This window comes from Aplidium turbinatum, chromosome 16, assembly GCF_918807975.1.
Source record: "Aplidium turbinatum chromosome 16, kaAplTurb1.1, whole genome shotgun sequence".
Taxonomy (NCBI): Eukaryota; Metazoa; Chordata; class Ascidiacea; order Aplousobranchia; family Polyclinidae; genus Aplidium; species Aplidium turbinatum.
The window spans coordinates 14,880,640-14,896,815 of NC_137487.1; the positions used below are offsets into that span (position 1 = coordinate 14,880,640).

At 37.5% G+C, this 16,176-nt stretch overlaps 2 protein-coding genes and 1 long non-coding RNA gene across 4 annotated transcripts; 1 reads left to right on the forward strand and 2 right to left on the reverse strand.

Moving 5' to 3' along the window:
- Positions 1-973: 973 nt before the first annotated feature.
- LOC145785654 (uncharacterized) lies at positions 974-4,425 on the forward strand. The gene is made up of 3 exons (XM_082597338.1): positions 974-1,271; positions 1,674-2,232; positions 2,590-4,425. The coding sequence occupies exon 3, from the start codon at positions 2,799-2,801 to the stop codon at positions 3,219-3,221; it is 423 nt and encodes a 140-aa protein (XP_082453464.1). The 5' UTR covers positions 974-1,271; positions 1,674-2,232; positions 2,590-2,798; the 3' UTR covers positions 3,222-4,425.
- LOC145785655 (uncharacterized) lies at positions 3,299-6,289 on the reverse strand. Its single transcript, XR_014291203.1, has 3 exons — positions 5,889-6,289; positions 5,687-5,784; positions 3,299-4,224 (listed from the first exon to the last, which is right to left on the reverse strand). It is a non-coding gene; the product is annotated as an uncharacterized LOC145785655 (long non-coding RNA).
- Positions 6,290-12,296: 6,007 nt separating this feature from the next.
- LOC145785566 (baculoviral IAP repeat-containing protein 8-like) lies at positions 12,297-15,752 on the reverse strand. Of its 2 annotated transcripts, XM_082597225.1 has the most exons (5): positions 15,624-15,752; positions 15,432-15,485; positions 14,623-14,880; positions 14,161-14,493; positions 12,297-13,506 (listed from the first exon to the last, which is right to left on the reverse strand). In XM_082597225.1, exons 1-5 carry the CDS (start codon positions 15,662-15,664, stop codon positions 12,993-12,995), a joined length of 1,200 nt encoding a protein of 399 aa, XP_082453351.1. In that variant the 5' UTR covers positions 15,665-15,752; the 3' UTR covers positions 12,297-12,992. The 2 variants fall into 2 exon arrangements, with proteins under 2 accessions (XP_082453351.1, XP_082453352.1); XM_082597226.1 differs by lacking the exon at positions 15,432-15,485 and having other exon boundaries at positions 15,624-15,739.
- Positions 15,753-16,176: the final 424 nt, after the last annotated feature.

Below are 16,176 nucleotides of genomic sequence, written 5' to 3' on the forward strand. Positions count from 1 at the left end.
ACCTTCTGATGAACCGTTGGGTGAAACAATTTGTAAAGGCTTCAGATAGTAATAACTATATTTGATTTAATATTGTAAATATATACTATTTCATATTGCATTAAGTGATATGCCAATATTAACTCCTTTTTCCTCTGCTTACTAGTCACCAGAGTCTCACTGGTGGACATTAATGGCTTTTTAGTCTACAGGATGATGCTTAGCCTAATGTTATATACATATTTCAATTGTATTGTAATTGTTTCCATACCTTTCTGTTTGTATTTTATGGATTGCATTTTTTCAGGAATTTTACTAAGCAATTCTTCTTTAACAGATAACATGTAGAACAATAGAAACTGGGTAAATATTATCTAATTTGTTGTTGAAAGTAAGTGCAAAAACACCACCGATTTCAACAAAGAGAACAGAACCTCAGGTTTGGCCTTTTTTTCTATAATTTGGCCTTTTTTGGGGATGCATTTGGCCTTTTTTGTTTTATCAATCTGGCAACCCTGAGTAGATTAAACGGACATCACAAGAGTTTTAGATGGGATGTTCCTTCGATTTTATGTGCGTTGAGCTCTACCACTGAGCTATCTCACCGCCTAAGGTGCTTGGCTAATTAGTAACATAGTTTTGTACCATGGGTAAGGTGCTATCCACATGTTAGGCTATTTTCAACCTATTATTTAACATTATGTTATTGTAAGAAGCCTAAAATTAAACTCTAGTGCAGCCCTAAAGTTAACCCAGCCAGGCTACTGTTAGCCTGTCAGCAACTTAATCAATTTTGAAGGACCTGAATTTCTAATAAGCCGTCTAGACTAGCGTCGTAAGTCTTGCAATGTTTTTAAAACCTTAGGCTATAGTCTTGCACTGTTGCTAGTTGAATCGTGAAATTATAATAATAATAATAATGATAGCATTTATATTCCGCTCAGATTAATGAATGATTGATATCAGAGCGGCTCTCAATTTATTGTTTAGGTATAGAATAGTAGGTAACAAATAAAACAGTGAAAAGGCAATAATTGATAGGTAGAATCACAAGCTCAGAGATTCAATGCCGATAATATGCTGTATGCCTCAATGTAGTAATGGCACACCACGCCATCACTTGTTTAGTGTGCCTAGCAAGAATTATTGTAAAGAAAACAAGAAAGAATGGGCTGATAATCTGGAAAAGATAGTGTTGTCATATAGACAAGATGACAACGTCAAGAGTTTGTTTAAAAAAGACAAAGTGAAAATCTGTGAAGAGCACTTCGAAGAAAAGTACATTTTAAACAGTAAGGATGCATTTAAATACTAGTAAATGTGCCACATATTACAGTTATGCAGAAGTAGGGTTGCCAAATTGTTTTCATGTGAAAAGTGAACATTGTATGATAGTATTATAATGTATATATATTTCTAATAAGTGGACATTGTGATGCAGCGACACAAGTTAGCAAGAGGCAAAACTTCTCCTGTAAATTTGTCTGACACTGGTATGAGATAAGCACATAAACAGCTATCGAGCTACAGTAACAAACTAAGCAGAAATTTTGTGAACTTGACTGCTCTTGTTTCAAATATAAGTTTTTGAAATGTTGGTCAAATATTCAATTGTTGGTCGGTAAAGACCAGTCTCTACATTTTACATTAGAACTTGTAAGCGAATGCATTCACTCTATGTTATGTTCTTTCAGAGGGAACTCGTAAAGAGCTAGTGATTGGTGCCCTGCCAACAATGCCCAAACAATTTTGCATTTCTCTCGCCTCAGAGGGAACACTGAACCGGATGAGTTTAAAAGAATGTTTTGTTGTTGATATAAATTTTTCTATGTTTATTGTTCATGTTTGATGTTTATTTGAGTATTCCAACAAGTTAATTTACAACGAAAACAAGCTATGTAAAATATTTAGCTAAAAGACAGTTTTCAAAATTCTTACTGCCTTAAAAGGACACCTAACTAAACATATTTTTTTTTACAATATCCAATAGACAAGTTTTAAACAAATTCAACTCGTTTGAGTGAATATTACGTTCATTCTATGTACATTATACTCTGCATAGGTCTGTTGCCTGCTGTATTTTTACATGCGATCATGTAAAATGCTTAAATTGCGAGCTGGAAGATTCCAAACCAGCAGCGAAGAGCAAGAAAAATACGAAGAAAACGTCAGTGCGATTCCTCTAAAACGTTTGCGAGTAGCAACAGCAGTGCCTTCGAGAATTAAAGCTACTATACAAGTTAAAGATAAACGGTAATATATGTTTACTATGGTATAATAAATAAAGAAAGAGTTATGAGCTCTAGGTGAAATCTGCCCTCAGTGGAAAGTAATTAACGTCAATAGCCATAAAAATGGCTTCCGGTGGGTTAGCTTATATGGCCATGTCCTTACTTCTGATTATTTACTATGGTATGATGGCATACCTTGATAACTAGAGCCAATATCGCTAAGCCGATGCCATTTTTGGAATCAGCACCCCCAAATTACCATGAGATCACTCTAACATCGTAGGCATCAGAGAATTTTTTATTTTTGCGCATTGTAACATGACAGGCTGAACGAATGGCTCAAGTGAAGCATATCATAATTTTTGTGTTTACTTTTCAGTGAAGGAGAACCTGGCATATAGTGTCTCCCAGGATACTACGCGAAACAACATCGCATCCAGCAGGCCTGGTGGCCCCAGGTTATTGCAGTATGGCAGCAAGCAAATATTGTGGGAGCATTTCGTAAAAGTTCCACATCTCTATGAAAGCACCGAGCTGCGTTGCTGCAAGCTGACCAGCGCCCATTTTAACTTACAAAGTTACTCAAAAATGAGAGTTTGCTACGCAGCTCAAGTTCTATCCGGAACAGTCGGCCAGTTGATGCAAAAACGAGGTGGTCCTGAAATGGAGCGAAGTGCCTGGTTCGCCGGCATGATGAACCAGTGGTTCGATGTAATGAACACCAGGGTGGCATATGGATACAATAAAAGGTTGGTGCCATATCGTACAACAGACGATCCACGTCTAACTTGGCTATCTTCAACCTTTGTAGCTGAACTGAACCAGTGGAAGCAAAGCATTGTAGGAGACACTGCTGCTGTACGAGAAAAGAAATTCCTATCTTACCAAACGTTCGAAGGATTGGTTATGTCATCAAAAGCCATGGCCGAGTTGATTAAGTTTTTGCTCGAAAATAGCCCTCCTAGCACTTATGTGCTGTCACGGCGAATCAACCAAGATCCACCGGGATGAAGGATTGACAATTGCTGTATACGGTACAACTAGTATAAATCTTAAACCACCACCACTTGAGAAAATTTTTGAAGAGCTCAGAAATTGTAGAGCTTTTGTAGATTACGGGACATGAAGTAAAACAAAGTAAAACACAAAACAAAGAAGAACAAAAAAACGAATTAAATTATTTACATGTCACAAAAATTTTGGGGCTACACTAATGATCACTTGAAGCAAGCTAACTGGGCTAATAGAAGATATAAAATCAAACAAAATTCGACTGAGTAAAGTTTGTTGCACAGTAGCCTTGGTGTAAAATCACTGGTATTGCCCACAACACTAATTCGGCGCTCGCTAAAAGCGGCCACTACATGAAAAGTACCTTATAAAAAATGACGTTCCATGAAAAAAAACGTAGTCTAAAGCAATGGGAAGGCGTAGCACTACAACATAAAGTACTTTCATTTACATTTTATTGTAAAACAACGAGCAATATTCCGTACATTAGTGTCTTTACTGTAACGCTTTACGCAGACTGATGTTGTTTTTCTGAACATCACCAATGACTTTGAGCTTTAAAATCTTCGTTTTTTGATAGGTACGAATTTTAAAATATAGCTTGCAAATGTGGTTTACAATATATGACACAATGTCCCAGTCGTTGGTTAATAAATACAAACTGTTTATATCAATCTCCTTAAACACAGTCTGCATTGTATTACGAAAGCTGAAATGTTTTCGAAAATCCACTTCCAGCCTCAGCAAAATTTTCATCAGAGTAGGACTTGGCTTCAGTAATGTTCCGTATTCGTCGTTTTGTAGTGTGTCAATCATAGATGAACCCGCTGTGCAACTGGTGTCACTTTCTAGTTTACACAAAATGCCTTGTTGTTCATCTGTGGCACTGCGCTTCAATTTTCGTAACACGTATCCCCCAATATATTCTATTATGTGTATTTCATCAGTTGTAAGCACCGTATTAGTCGTTTGTTGTTGTTGTGAAACTTTGCTATTTTCATCTCTGAAATGTAAATTTCAAAACGTTAATTCGTGCTATTTTTTACGGTAATGTAGGCAAAGTTAAAATATGCATCTTGCCCCGTTTTATGCATCTTGAGTATGTCTCATTTACTGGCTGGTATAGACAATTGCGTTATCTATTTGGCGACTTTATATGAAGTTTTTGGATATCGACCAATAAATGCAGACTGAATTAAGACAAGTTTCGTACTTGAAGATAAGACGGAGAGATTGGGATTGGCTCAGTCAACAGCAATCCCACGAGATCACTGAATAAGCATATTAATCATTGAAGGCAGTTTCTGAAATCTGGCAGAACTGTCGTTCGTCGTACCAGACATGATTGAAATAAATGTAAATCACTGTTGATAAGCTACATTGGTTAAACAAGCTATAGCATCGGTATAGAATGAAAATGCCACTATATGTTTGGTTTTTACCTCAGAAACACATCAAACAATTTTCTTGTTTGCTCCACTGCTTCCATACGTTGAAGTTTTCCGTGAAATAAACCTGGGATCACTTCAATTGCATCACAGCTAAACTTGTGAAAAAGTTCGCTCCCATTTGTGGTGGATTCGAATGCACGAATGTAATATTGAAGAGCTGCATCAGTGAAATTATCAAGTGAACCACCAATTTGTAACCACATCTTCTGTACTGTTGATTCAGACACTAAAAAAATACAAAGTGTGTAATGAATACTACATGTAGTGGCGGATGTCCCGGTAGCACCTTTTGAAAGTGTACCACAATACGTTTCCTAAAAGGAAACTTGTCTACAAATTCCCAAATCAAAGACATCTTAACCAAAATAGAGGATTCAAACCAACGACCTCCAGTCTTCTGGCCAATAGCATACTCTCTACGCCATGTTGGTTGGTCGAAAACTCGATCTTAGCAACTATATTATTAGGCCTACTATCCTTTTCCCTAACCCTCTGATTGGTCCATTCCCTCTATACACCTATGTAATGGTACATTTTCAAAAGATGCGTCCCGGTAGCTTATGTTTCCATTATATATTGGTGTAATGACGCTATTCAGTAGAATCTGGGCTCCCGAGAGGGGGGTCAGGGGGACCAATGCCCCCTTTACAAACGAAAACGAGATATATGATGTCTTAGTTGCAACCTGAAGGGGGTATGGGCCTCCGTTTCAAGAAATTAGGGGCCTCATTTTGCTATTTTGACGTCTGGAATGTGGTCTAACAATTTCCCCTTTTTACGTGGATTCGACGTAGGCAGGTGTTGAATAGATGCAATATTTGCGATATGTTTTAATTTGGCAGACTGGATATGCCTACCACAGCAATTGTTACACACAAGTGGCTGACTGCAGTCAGATTTTAACGTTGATCCGTCGTCGCCAGACGTAGAAACAATGTGTAAATGGACGATTCAGGCTATAAAGTTGTCTTGCCGGTCTACAGGCAGGTAATATGCGGAACTGTAGTACCATACCTTTTCTGGTGTTATTACATGTGTTTCCAGCGTGCTTTGACTTGACATGAAAACGCAATCCCCCGTTGGTTTTGTAAGTTTTCGGACATAAGTGACATCTGCAAAAATACCGGATAATATATCCAAACAATTTTATTCAGCTTTCAACACACAACTGCACAATTTAATTAGAGGTGCGAGGTCCTTTGAAACGCTTTCTTACCCAAATTCACGTTGCACTGTAGACGCGCTCGTTGAAATGGGAATACTTTGAAATTCTTCATCTTCGATTATTTCCACAAGATACTCGACGGTTAAATTATCAGAACTGTTTTCCATTGCACTGTTATAAAAAGCCAAACTTCTTCTAGCCCTGTTGGTTGTTTATAGCTGGATAAGATAAACTTTGATAACCATATAGCCTACAGTCAGTCGTTTTGTATCGTATTTCGTAGACCTTTGCTACCCTATACTAATTTAATATTGTTGTTAGCAAGAGCCTATGTATTTACCCTGCTTATTGACCTGTAACATCCTGATTAACCTACTTCAAAATTTCACACAATAATCTGAAAAGACAAGCGGTAACGAAAATAAACTTTTAAACCACCTAACAATAATACTATGGTCGGAACAGTCCAATTACTTCGTGGTATTCGCCGTCACTTTAGCCTTGCTTTAGTGCATTCTTAGCACGCCGTACACCCGTACGGTCGCAGTCTGTAGCCTTTCATGTGCATGCAGTGAACCATGAAACGAACCACGTAGAGAAACGAGAGAGATAAAAGAGAAACACTAAGAGAAGAGTGAGTTTCCACTCATTGTGTTATATCTCGTTGGTGAGACCAGGTGAGTCTTGCTTTCCCAGTGACGTTAATGCATTCATTCGCTAGAGCGGCTAGACTAACTCGTCAGAATGGTGCTCGTCACGGTACACCGCACAAGCATCATAATGCCGAAATAATTGTTGCTGTTTTTTGATGTCTCCTCGCCATATACTGTACTTTAGCCTACTAGCTTTCATAGTCATGCCTTTGCCCTTTTTACAGCGTTGATGTAACGTAACTTCGCCAATAAACGTTCAGGTGCGGGTGCAATATTTAGTTTGTTAAGCTTCTATACGCAGGAGGCAAACTTATCCAGCTTTTTGTACAAATTGCTTGCGGTTGTAATGTTTAGACCTAAGTGTTAGTTTTTGTAAGGTAGGCCTAACTGAATATCTCAGAATGAATATTCATGACGAATTAAATATTTAGACAACTATTATTCCATGTCTAACACTGGATTTTGGTCCTGCAAGCTGCAACGTTAAAATTAAGATTGTTCATGACTTCTAAACATTAAATGGATGTATGATCACGACAAAGGCGAAGCACAATTTGACAGATTTTTTTGTTTGATTTGTTTTGAAAATGCTCTCAGAGCGCACCAAATTGGAAGTGTTTTTCAAAAATTTCTGGGGGAGGCCCCCCAGACCCCCCGCTGGAAGTGTTGCCTTCGGCAACACGCCTTCGGGCTTCGCCCGACGGTTACGCCCTTCGTGCCTAGGCCTACTACCTTGCTGCAGCATATTTACAAGTTGCTTTCCCAACGGTTTAAGCCACCGAACGTCACTGGCCTATAGTGACTTTGGCTATAGTGACACTTCGCCTATAGTGACACCTGTTGCAAAGTCCCGTTTGCAAACCATATGTTTTGCATAGAAATGACTTCGCCTATAGTGATTCGTGTATAAGAACACTTTGCTTACAGTGACACCACATTTCTGTCCCTTGGGCTCAAAAATTTCCGTATAAGGACACTTTGTAGCGATCCATTATTTCAACATAATAAGTTTTCCTGCCTTTTACTAAAGTTTCTGTAATTTTCCATGCAACTGCTCCCAAAGAAAATAGAAAAAAGGGCGCACACAATAAAATGGTTTGTTCGTCCTTTGACGAGAGCTCTATCACATCAAACCAGCTCAATTAGACAAAGAGCTCTATAAAATCGGACGAGCTCTATCACATCAAACCAGCTCAATTAGACAAAGAGCTCTATAAAATCGGACGAGCTCTATCACATCAAACCAGCTCAATTAGACAAAGAACTCTATCAAATCGGACGAGCTCTATCAAATCGGACAAGCTCTATCAGATCAAACCAGCTCAATTAGACAAAGAGCTCTATCAAATCGGACTAGCTCTATCACATAAAACCAGCTCAATTAGACAAAGAGCTCTATCAAATCGGACCAGCTCTATCACATCAAACCAGCTCAATTAGACAAATAGCTCTATCAAATTGGACCAGCTCTATCAAATTGGACCAGCTTTATCGAATCGGACGAGTTCTATCAAATCGGACGAGCTCTATCAAATCGGACCAGCTCTATCAAATCGGACTAGCTCACATCAAACCAGCTCAGTTAGACCAGTTCAGCTCTTAGAAAAACATTAAATTGATTGTTTAATTAAAATGTAATAACTCGTGATAATGTTTCACGATCCTGTAATTTCATTATTCTGTACTGTTTAAATTCAAATTGTGTTATAGACCTACACCATTATACGAACACCTTCTGATAACTTAAAATTATAATTCGAATAACAATTGTGTGGAAATTAGTTCATGGAGTCGGATAGCCAAACTAGATAAATTAGATAGATAGAAATTTCATCAGGTAGTCAGACAGCCAAAAAAATTCAACTCAACTTATAAACAAACCATTCTCATACTTAAACTCATACTTAAATAACCTAAATATAATATTACCACATAAACAAACCATTCTCATACTTAAACTCATACTTAAATAACCTAAATATAATATTACCACATTTTTATAAGTTACGCTAAATAAAATATTACCACAACTTTACGGTGTATTTCCAGTTTAAGTTGGAATCATATTTTGTCCTTATCAGCATTCGCCAGTTCCCAGTCAGCAAATCCATCTTTTTACATTGATTTAACGTATGCAGAGGTTGAACCATAAAGGATTGATTTGCTAACTGGGTTTGAATTAAACCAACATGGGATGCGCATGCGCAGATACTGCACAAGTGACGTTATCATCGACGTCATCATTCGGCCATAGTGACACTTCGCTTATAGTGACACTTTTTCCGCGGTCCCTTCAGGTGTCACTATAGGCGAATTCTACTGTATATAAATTCATATTTTAACAAAATCAGTCAGTTTATAGGCCGACATGAATACAGATAGGCCGACTTGAGTACAGTATATTGCCCTTGAAAGAAAACACTGACCAAATTTGTGTATGTGACTATTTTACATTGAGATTTATGCTTATCATTTCTAATTGCAATGTGTGAAAAAATTGATGTATTTAAAAATTAATCACAATATGAGCAAATATCGCATTAAAAAGTGCTTCTCGAATGCTGGCCAACAAGCAAACTTTCATCTAACTGAACACAAAAGTTTAATCTAAATTATTCATACTTCATAGATTGATTGATTTGGGACAGGGAAAGTTTCTTTGGGAGCTTAATCTTGGCAGTTTTGCATAATTGTTTAATTATTTTTGCTCAATCTTATGGGCTTGCTGCTGCTCTTTTCTCTTCATCATTAGCTCTATTCTAGGCTTGATTTTCCACCATTAAAAGAAATAAAACCTGATGTCAAAATTTTGCATTTTGTAACACAGTAATTACAGTCGTTACTTTCTTTACCTTTGTTTGCTGAAAAGTGGCCCAAAGAACAATTACCATAAAAATAGTCCCGCATGCTTTTTGAACCTCGAACGACAAGCTAATTATTTTTATGAAATCAGCACTCTCGGACCAAAGCTGCAGCCTAACTTAAATGTTTTTTTTCCCCGGGCTTTTCAAAGTTAAGCTGTAAAGTTTTTGCTCTCCAGGTCTAATCTAAAAACTGAATTCGTGATAAATTGAGACCTGGAGATAAACTAAGTTTAGTAAAATAAAAAAGATAATTCGATTGTGAATATTTTAATATCAAGATTTTCAAGATTGATCATAAACTCAAAGAAAAATTATACACTAATATCAAGAATCTAAGCCTACAGTAGCCTACAGTTTCCGCCGGTAAAAACTTCATGCAGCTTGTCACTTTTTCAATTTCTTTTGTAGGCTACATTGTAAAGTTTAAATTGCTCTTGCTACACTTGCAAGTGTTGATTGTAGGCTTATTTTTACAAATTACAACCGACGAAAAAAGTTTTTTTTTTTCTTTTTCTTTTCTAAGTTTAGTGGCTGTGCATTTTTAGTGTTTTCCAAACAGCATGGGCTCCGTTAGAGGGGGGGGGGGGGGGGCCGCGGGGTAATTGCAAAATTACCCCCCCCCCCCCCACTAATGTAGAAATAAAAATTCTATTTTTAATATTTTTTTACTTTTGTGTTTTAATTTCATGTTTTTATTTTGTTGCACAACTTTTGAGGTGGAAAGTTCGACTCGCAAGACAACGCCAAACTAGGCTACGTAGCCTACCCTGTCAAAAATATACGCATCACCAGTGGCGTAGCCAAGGGGGGGTTTGGGGGTTACAACCCCCCCTTTGGCACGCGTGTGACGTCACGATATTGAGAATAATGCTTTCAGTCTAAAAAAAATTGCCTAATTTTAAACGAAATTGCATTAAAAGAGCAAGTTTTGCCAATACGAAACATCTCAGCCAGGAATTAACAACAAGATAACATAGAGACTTAGCTTTATTTCCGAAAAATGCCGAAGAAAACATGATCTTATTCTTTTGCTATGCCACCAAACACCACCATTTTACAGGAATATTCGTAACCACATTTTTGTTGAAAATGCTCTCAGAATGCACCAAATTTAAAGTAATTTTTCAAAATTTTCTGGGGGAGGCCCCCCAGACCCTCCGCCGCTGGGTCGTCAAAACCCCCACTTTCAAAATTCCTGGCTACGCTACTGCGCATCACAATGCGCGATGTGTGACGTCATAGTTTTCACTGCCACAAACTGTTTAATTTCGCTTTTACTACTCACGAAAGAAACCCACTTTACAGTTGCGCTGTTTCAGTGTTTTTCTATTTTTAGTTGTTGTAAAAGTTAATGCATTTTAGCTTTTATTTTTTTCTGAATTGAATGTAGGCCTAGACTCCAGATCAGGGCTACTCAACTGGCGGTCCGCGGTCCGAATCCGGACCTTCTCGGCCGGTGTTGATGGTGGACCTTGAGCTTCAATGTTTTATTTGTCAGTAACAGGAACACAGGTACATGTTTGAAATATGCAATATACACAATACAAAAGTTACACAAGTTCCCATACCGACAGGGAGACAACGAGACGACCATACGGTCTACTTGTCAATTGACCTTGAGCTTTTGGAAGAATAACCTGATTGCCACGTTTCAGGGCCTCTTTAAACATATTTCTACTTAGAGGAAAGAATTTTTACTGTGATTATCCTAGTTGCTGAGGGCTTTGACTCCTAGACTCCCCAATATTTTCTCAAAAATCTCGTGTTTCGTAAAAAGACGTGTTACGTTTTAACTAAAAAGTGGTTTGGAACAGATAGTTTAACTTCCATGGTAGTTTGTGAAATAACTTATTCACCGGACCGCTAAAAATATTCAACTTGTCAAACTGGATCGTCGTTAACATTAGTTGAATAACCCTGTTCCAGATGGTGAAATTTTTCCTTTCACTGTGGATATTGTGGCACAGGTTATCATGTTGTATTCATGTAATTGTAAATTAAGTTATAGAAAGCTTTGATCTTGACGCTTTTGACCTTTTAAATCTAACCTTTTAGCGTCTGCAGTGAAAAATTTGGAGGACTTGAGCCAAAGACGAATACAGAGAGGAATTTTGCGTAGGCTACGACCCCTCTTCCACTCAAAATTGTCTCAAAACCTCAAAAATGTGGCAAATGTTAAAGAGCTTTTGCTCGCGATTTTAGATTCGTTGAAATAATTTTTTGATTTTAAATTGTGCTGAAAGGCAAAAATTTTGCGCGTTCGGCGCAAAACATGCCGCATAAGACGCTGTATAAGAAATTGAAGTTTTCAGTATTGCGAAAGGTGTTCTGGGGAGTAACCCCCCAGAAGTAACTTATAAGCTTAGGTGATGCGATAATCCAATAAGCCCCCTGTCGATGTCAAAACATCGTTCCCGTCCCTGCTTAAATTACCCCCCCCCCCACTCTCAGGAAGTGTCCGGAGCCCCTGCCAAACAGTGTTTTATCGACAGACGATAGGCCTCCATATTTTAAACTTTTCGGTTTCGTCATCTTTTCCTTTTGTTGGTGCAAAATTCGTGTATCTACTTTATCGTTTATCTACTTTATCAGTCGAGAGCCTGCATGTTCGACTCCAGCCACCCGCACTTGCTGTTGTTTCTCTGGGCAAGAAACTTTACGATAATTGCCTCTACCCAATGATTGATTTCGAGTAATGGGTAGTACCAAATTTAAGTCATAAGTAGAGTAGACAACCGGAAACAGACATTGCCGTCGGCTGCAGCGTGGGTCAGGTGTATGTCGGAAGGCGTACACCGATGCATAGCGCTCAAGTCCGCTTTCCCGCAATGCAGGATAAAGATAAACAAACAAACAAAAAATGATCGCGCCAGCAATGAAAAATAAATTGAACTTTTCTCATCTAGAGTAGGCCTATGACTATTCAACAAAAGTAGATTTTTTTTAATTTTTACTCTCGTTATCATGACATCAAAAATACAACTGCAAAGTAGGGTAGGCTATAGCCTACGTAGCAAAAATTCCCAGTTATGAGTAGCTTATAGTTTTAGAAACGGACTCAACGGAGGGTAGGTCTAACGTATTATTATTAATTCATTATTACCTTTACACCTAAGCCTACTTATGGATCACGTACCGTAAAATTACACAAAATAAAGCGTAGGCTATAGGCCTAATATTAAACAAAACAGCCAAAAGTAAACACAAAAACAGAGCAGCACAGACATGCCCCATTGCCCCAAACACAGGCTAATCTATGGTGTTAAACTTTTAAGTTATAGGCTATGGTAGGCTACATTGGTTTGCCGTTAACTGCGTTAACCTATATCACATAACCTATCACAATGTATGTCCCCTCTAGGGCCTCTAACACATTCACAGTGTTTTAACTTTTACTGATGGTCGGTGGATAGGCAGCTATTGATTAGTTTTGCCAATCTAAAGAGGCAGTTGGATAAATTATTGCAATATTAGACTAACTTGCACTATCGGTTATGGTATAGCTTATTCAAAAAAGCAGCCAACACTATAGTAGGCCTAACAAGCGAAATAACACGAAGACACTGCTACTTTAACAGCAATAGCATAAAGTACCGGTAGCGAAATAGCACCCAGCAAAATATTCTCAAGAAAAATGTTCATGGCTTATAGATTTTAATTATCTTGTTGAGCTTTTGTCTGCATATTGGACAGTTCCTAATTGCTGATGCACATTCAACACAGCAACACAAATGACCGCACGGAAGGAAAAGAGCATTAATTTCGCGATCTAAACAAACTTTACAAGTCTTCTCATCCATCAAATATCGAAGTCGTTCGTTAATTTCTTTAGAGAACATAAAGTTTCGACCTGATTTATCAGATGCACTGCCAAATAAAGTTTGTTTTTGAAGAAGTTTTTTTCTTGCAGTTGCTTCAAGTGATAACGTTGGCATTGCATTAGCACTTGCAGTTAACACACACAGTTGTTGTGCAGCAGGGCACAGCCAATGATCATCAACTGATTGAGTCGATTTAACAATGCTTGTTTCCATAGAATGATGTGTCTCTTCTGACGAAGTCGCCATCTTGGTTTGCATTGTTTCTTCTATTTGTAGGTCCTTCACTAAACTCATGACAGATTCATACTCTGCGTCTTCTTTTTCCAATTTTCTGTTCAAAAAAATAATTATTTGAAAACTTATCCAGCCTAAAAAGTAATTTTACGTCTTTTTTTTGAATAAGGTTGTAACATAGCCAATTATTATGATTTTTAAGTGTATAAATATTTGAAACCTTGGAGAAGGTTAAATTGGCACCGCCCAATTTATTCTCTTAACCACTTGCGGACGGAATTGTTTACCGACAGCGATGTCGCTCAGACGGGATTAAGTTTAACATTTTCCCGTGTTTTCCCTAAAGAACAAGACATAGTGTTTCTAAAAATAATTTAAACATTTGAATTTTTCGAAAGATGTATATATCTGCCATTCGTCTTTTCGTCATGTACCAAAATGCGTAAATATACGTCCGCCGTCTTTTCGTCATGTACCAAAATGCGTAAATATACGTCCGCCGTCTTCTAGCAATACTTTTTTTTGCGTACAAGTACATCATCCGAGCTGAAGTGGTTAACAACCCAGCTGAGGGGTAAGGGAGACAAAGCTCTTTCGTTGGAAAGCTGAATGCTGAAACTTCCCTGCTCAAGATTGCTTATATTTAGCGTTGAAATAAGTTATTTATGTTTAACATATTGTGGATGCGGCCTTTTTAGCTGTGATTATGAATATCAACAATTGCAGAGTGATCACATTTTAGTTAGCTTACCTTTTAACCAGATTTTCAATCATTGCCTCGCTAAATCCAAAAGGTAGCGTCGCCGTCACAATTTCTGATTCCATGGCTGCATTCAACTTCGCTTTCAAATCTTTTGATTCAGACGTTCTTGAAGACGTAGAAGGTAAATGTCCAACTTCATTAGCAGCTCCGTCTGACCTCAGTGTGTTCAAATAACTTGCTGATGAATTGGAAGGAAATGGGTTTGAATTTCGTTCAAATTTAGAAGAAATGTCTTCAATTATGGGACGATTGAGATTTGGAAAAAAGCTGCTAACTTGTTGAACAAAACGTATTCCTTTCACTCTCAACAAATATTCACAACTGTGGAAAAAATGAAGCAAAATTTATATCAAACTGCTACAGTTTTTCTTTTATAACGAATTCGATTTTTAAAAACTATAGGACAAGTAGGCCTAGTGGTAGGCTACTACACAGCCTAAAATAACTTACTTTGGATACCATTTGGCGTGTTCAAACCACGGATCTTCATCGTATGTCCAGTTTTGCAAGCCGCCATTGCAGTAAAAGCATTTCAAACGATCGTATTCACCCATGTATATAAATCCTGCTTGTGCTAATTCAGTTGGAGTTGCTTTAGTACGATGAGAAGGCCAATTGTCGTAAGTACCAAGACGATCGTTAAATCTGCACATGTTTGAGTTTCTGGGATTTCGACAGGAAAAAATTTGCCAGCGCGTATTCTGATCCCTGAAACGCATAATGAAGTTGTCAATTAGATGTGCATTGCAGTTAGGCTATTTCAGGTTCTGTTGTTAATTTGAATTCACAATAGGACTTTACAAAATTCGTGTAGCTTATAGGCTAAAGATGGAAAATCTTGCTGAGTTGCTTGAACTTTATCAACAAAACCTGGGACGTAGGCACATGGAACTTGCACTCGCTCCACCAAAAAATTATCTTCCCAAAAACATGTTTTAATACTATTAGAACGTTTTAAAAACATTATATTATATGTTGAATGACGTTTAATAAATGTTTGGTTGCATTCAATAGCTACATTGTTTAACACACTCTTGTTTCAAACATTAATATATTTCCCCCCATCTATTGTTTTGCCCCCTTAAATTTTTCTTTTTGGTTACGACACTGAATAAAACTCATAAACTTTTCAAAATAAATATAGCTGAAACTGAATTTGTTTATTTTTTCCAATACGATTTTCAAAACAAAAGCAAAGTAAATTTGTTTGGGGTTGGCCTATGCCTAATGTTTACAAAGTTGCAAAAGTGTTTGCTTACATTTCCTCTCCCAAGCAAGAATTCTTCACATTGGTTTTGACTTTCTTCAGATTGCTGTAAAAATTAAAAACTTTTATGAATCCTGTTGATAGCTAATCCTATACAATTGCCAAAATGCCACCTTGCACTGGACTGAAAAACGTTTCAGTTCAATTTCTTTTAAAATATTTTCGGCTGCAGCATTCGAATTACCTTGCATTGCCTTCCTGATTCTGGTTATTGTTTCTGTGCATCTTTTCGATCAGCTGATCCAAGTTGAGAAACAGTTACGAACAGAGTTTTTAAAAAAACGCCAGTTTGTTCAATGCATCGTTCGCTTTGAAGAACCTTTTGAGAGCTTGTGATATTTATTTCGAAATGCTTCTTGATTAGCACAAAAAGGTTCAGTAACAGGGGAAATCCCTGTTGGTGCGCCCGCTTGAAAGGGAGATTGTCAACAATTTAAGCGGCACGTTTGCAGAAACAAATTTGAAGAGTAAGGTGGTGAACGTAAATAGTTGTTCACAAGATTTTCAAAGCAGGGGCTCAACGAGGTTTTTATAATTATATATGTCGATGTCATAGCGACTTTATTGCGATTATAAACCAATCTTAATCAAAAATAACTCCGCACTAAAACTACCAGGTATTGCACCATGAAGACAAAAATTTCAACTGACGCCAATGTGAATTTATTGTTCATAACTTCCTCTCTCATTTTTATCTTGCATCGTTCTAATTACGATTCATTTCCACATTAAAGCAA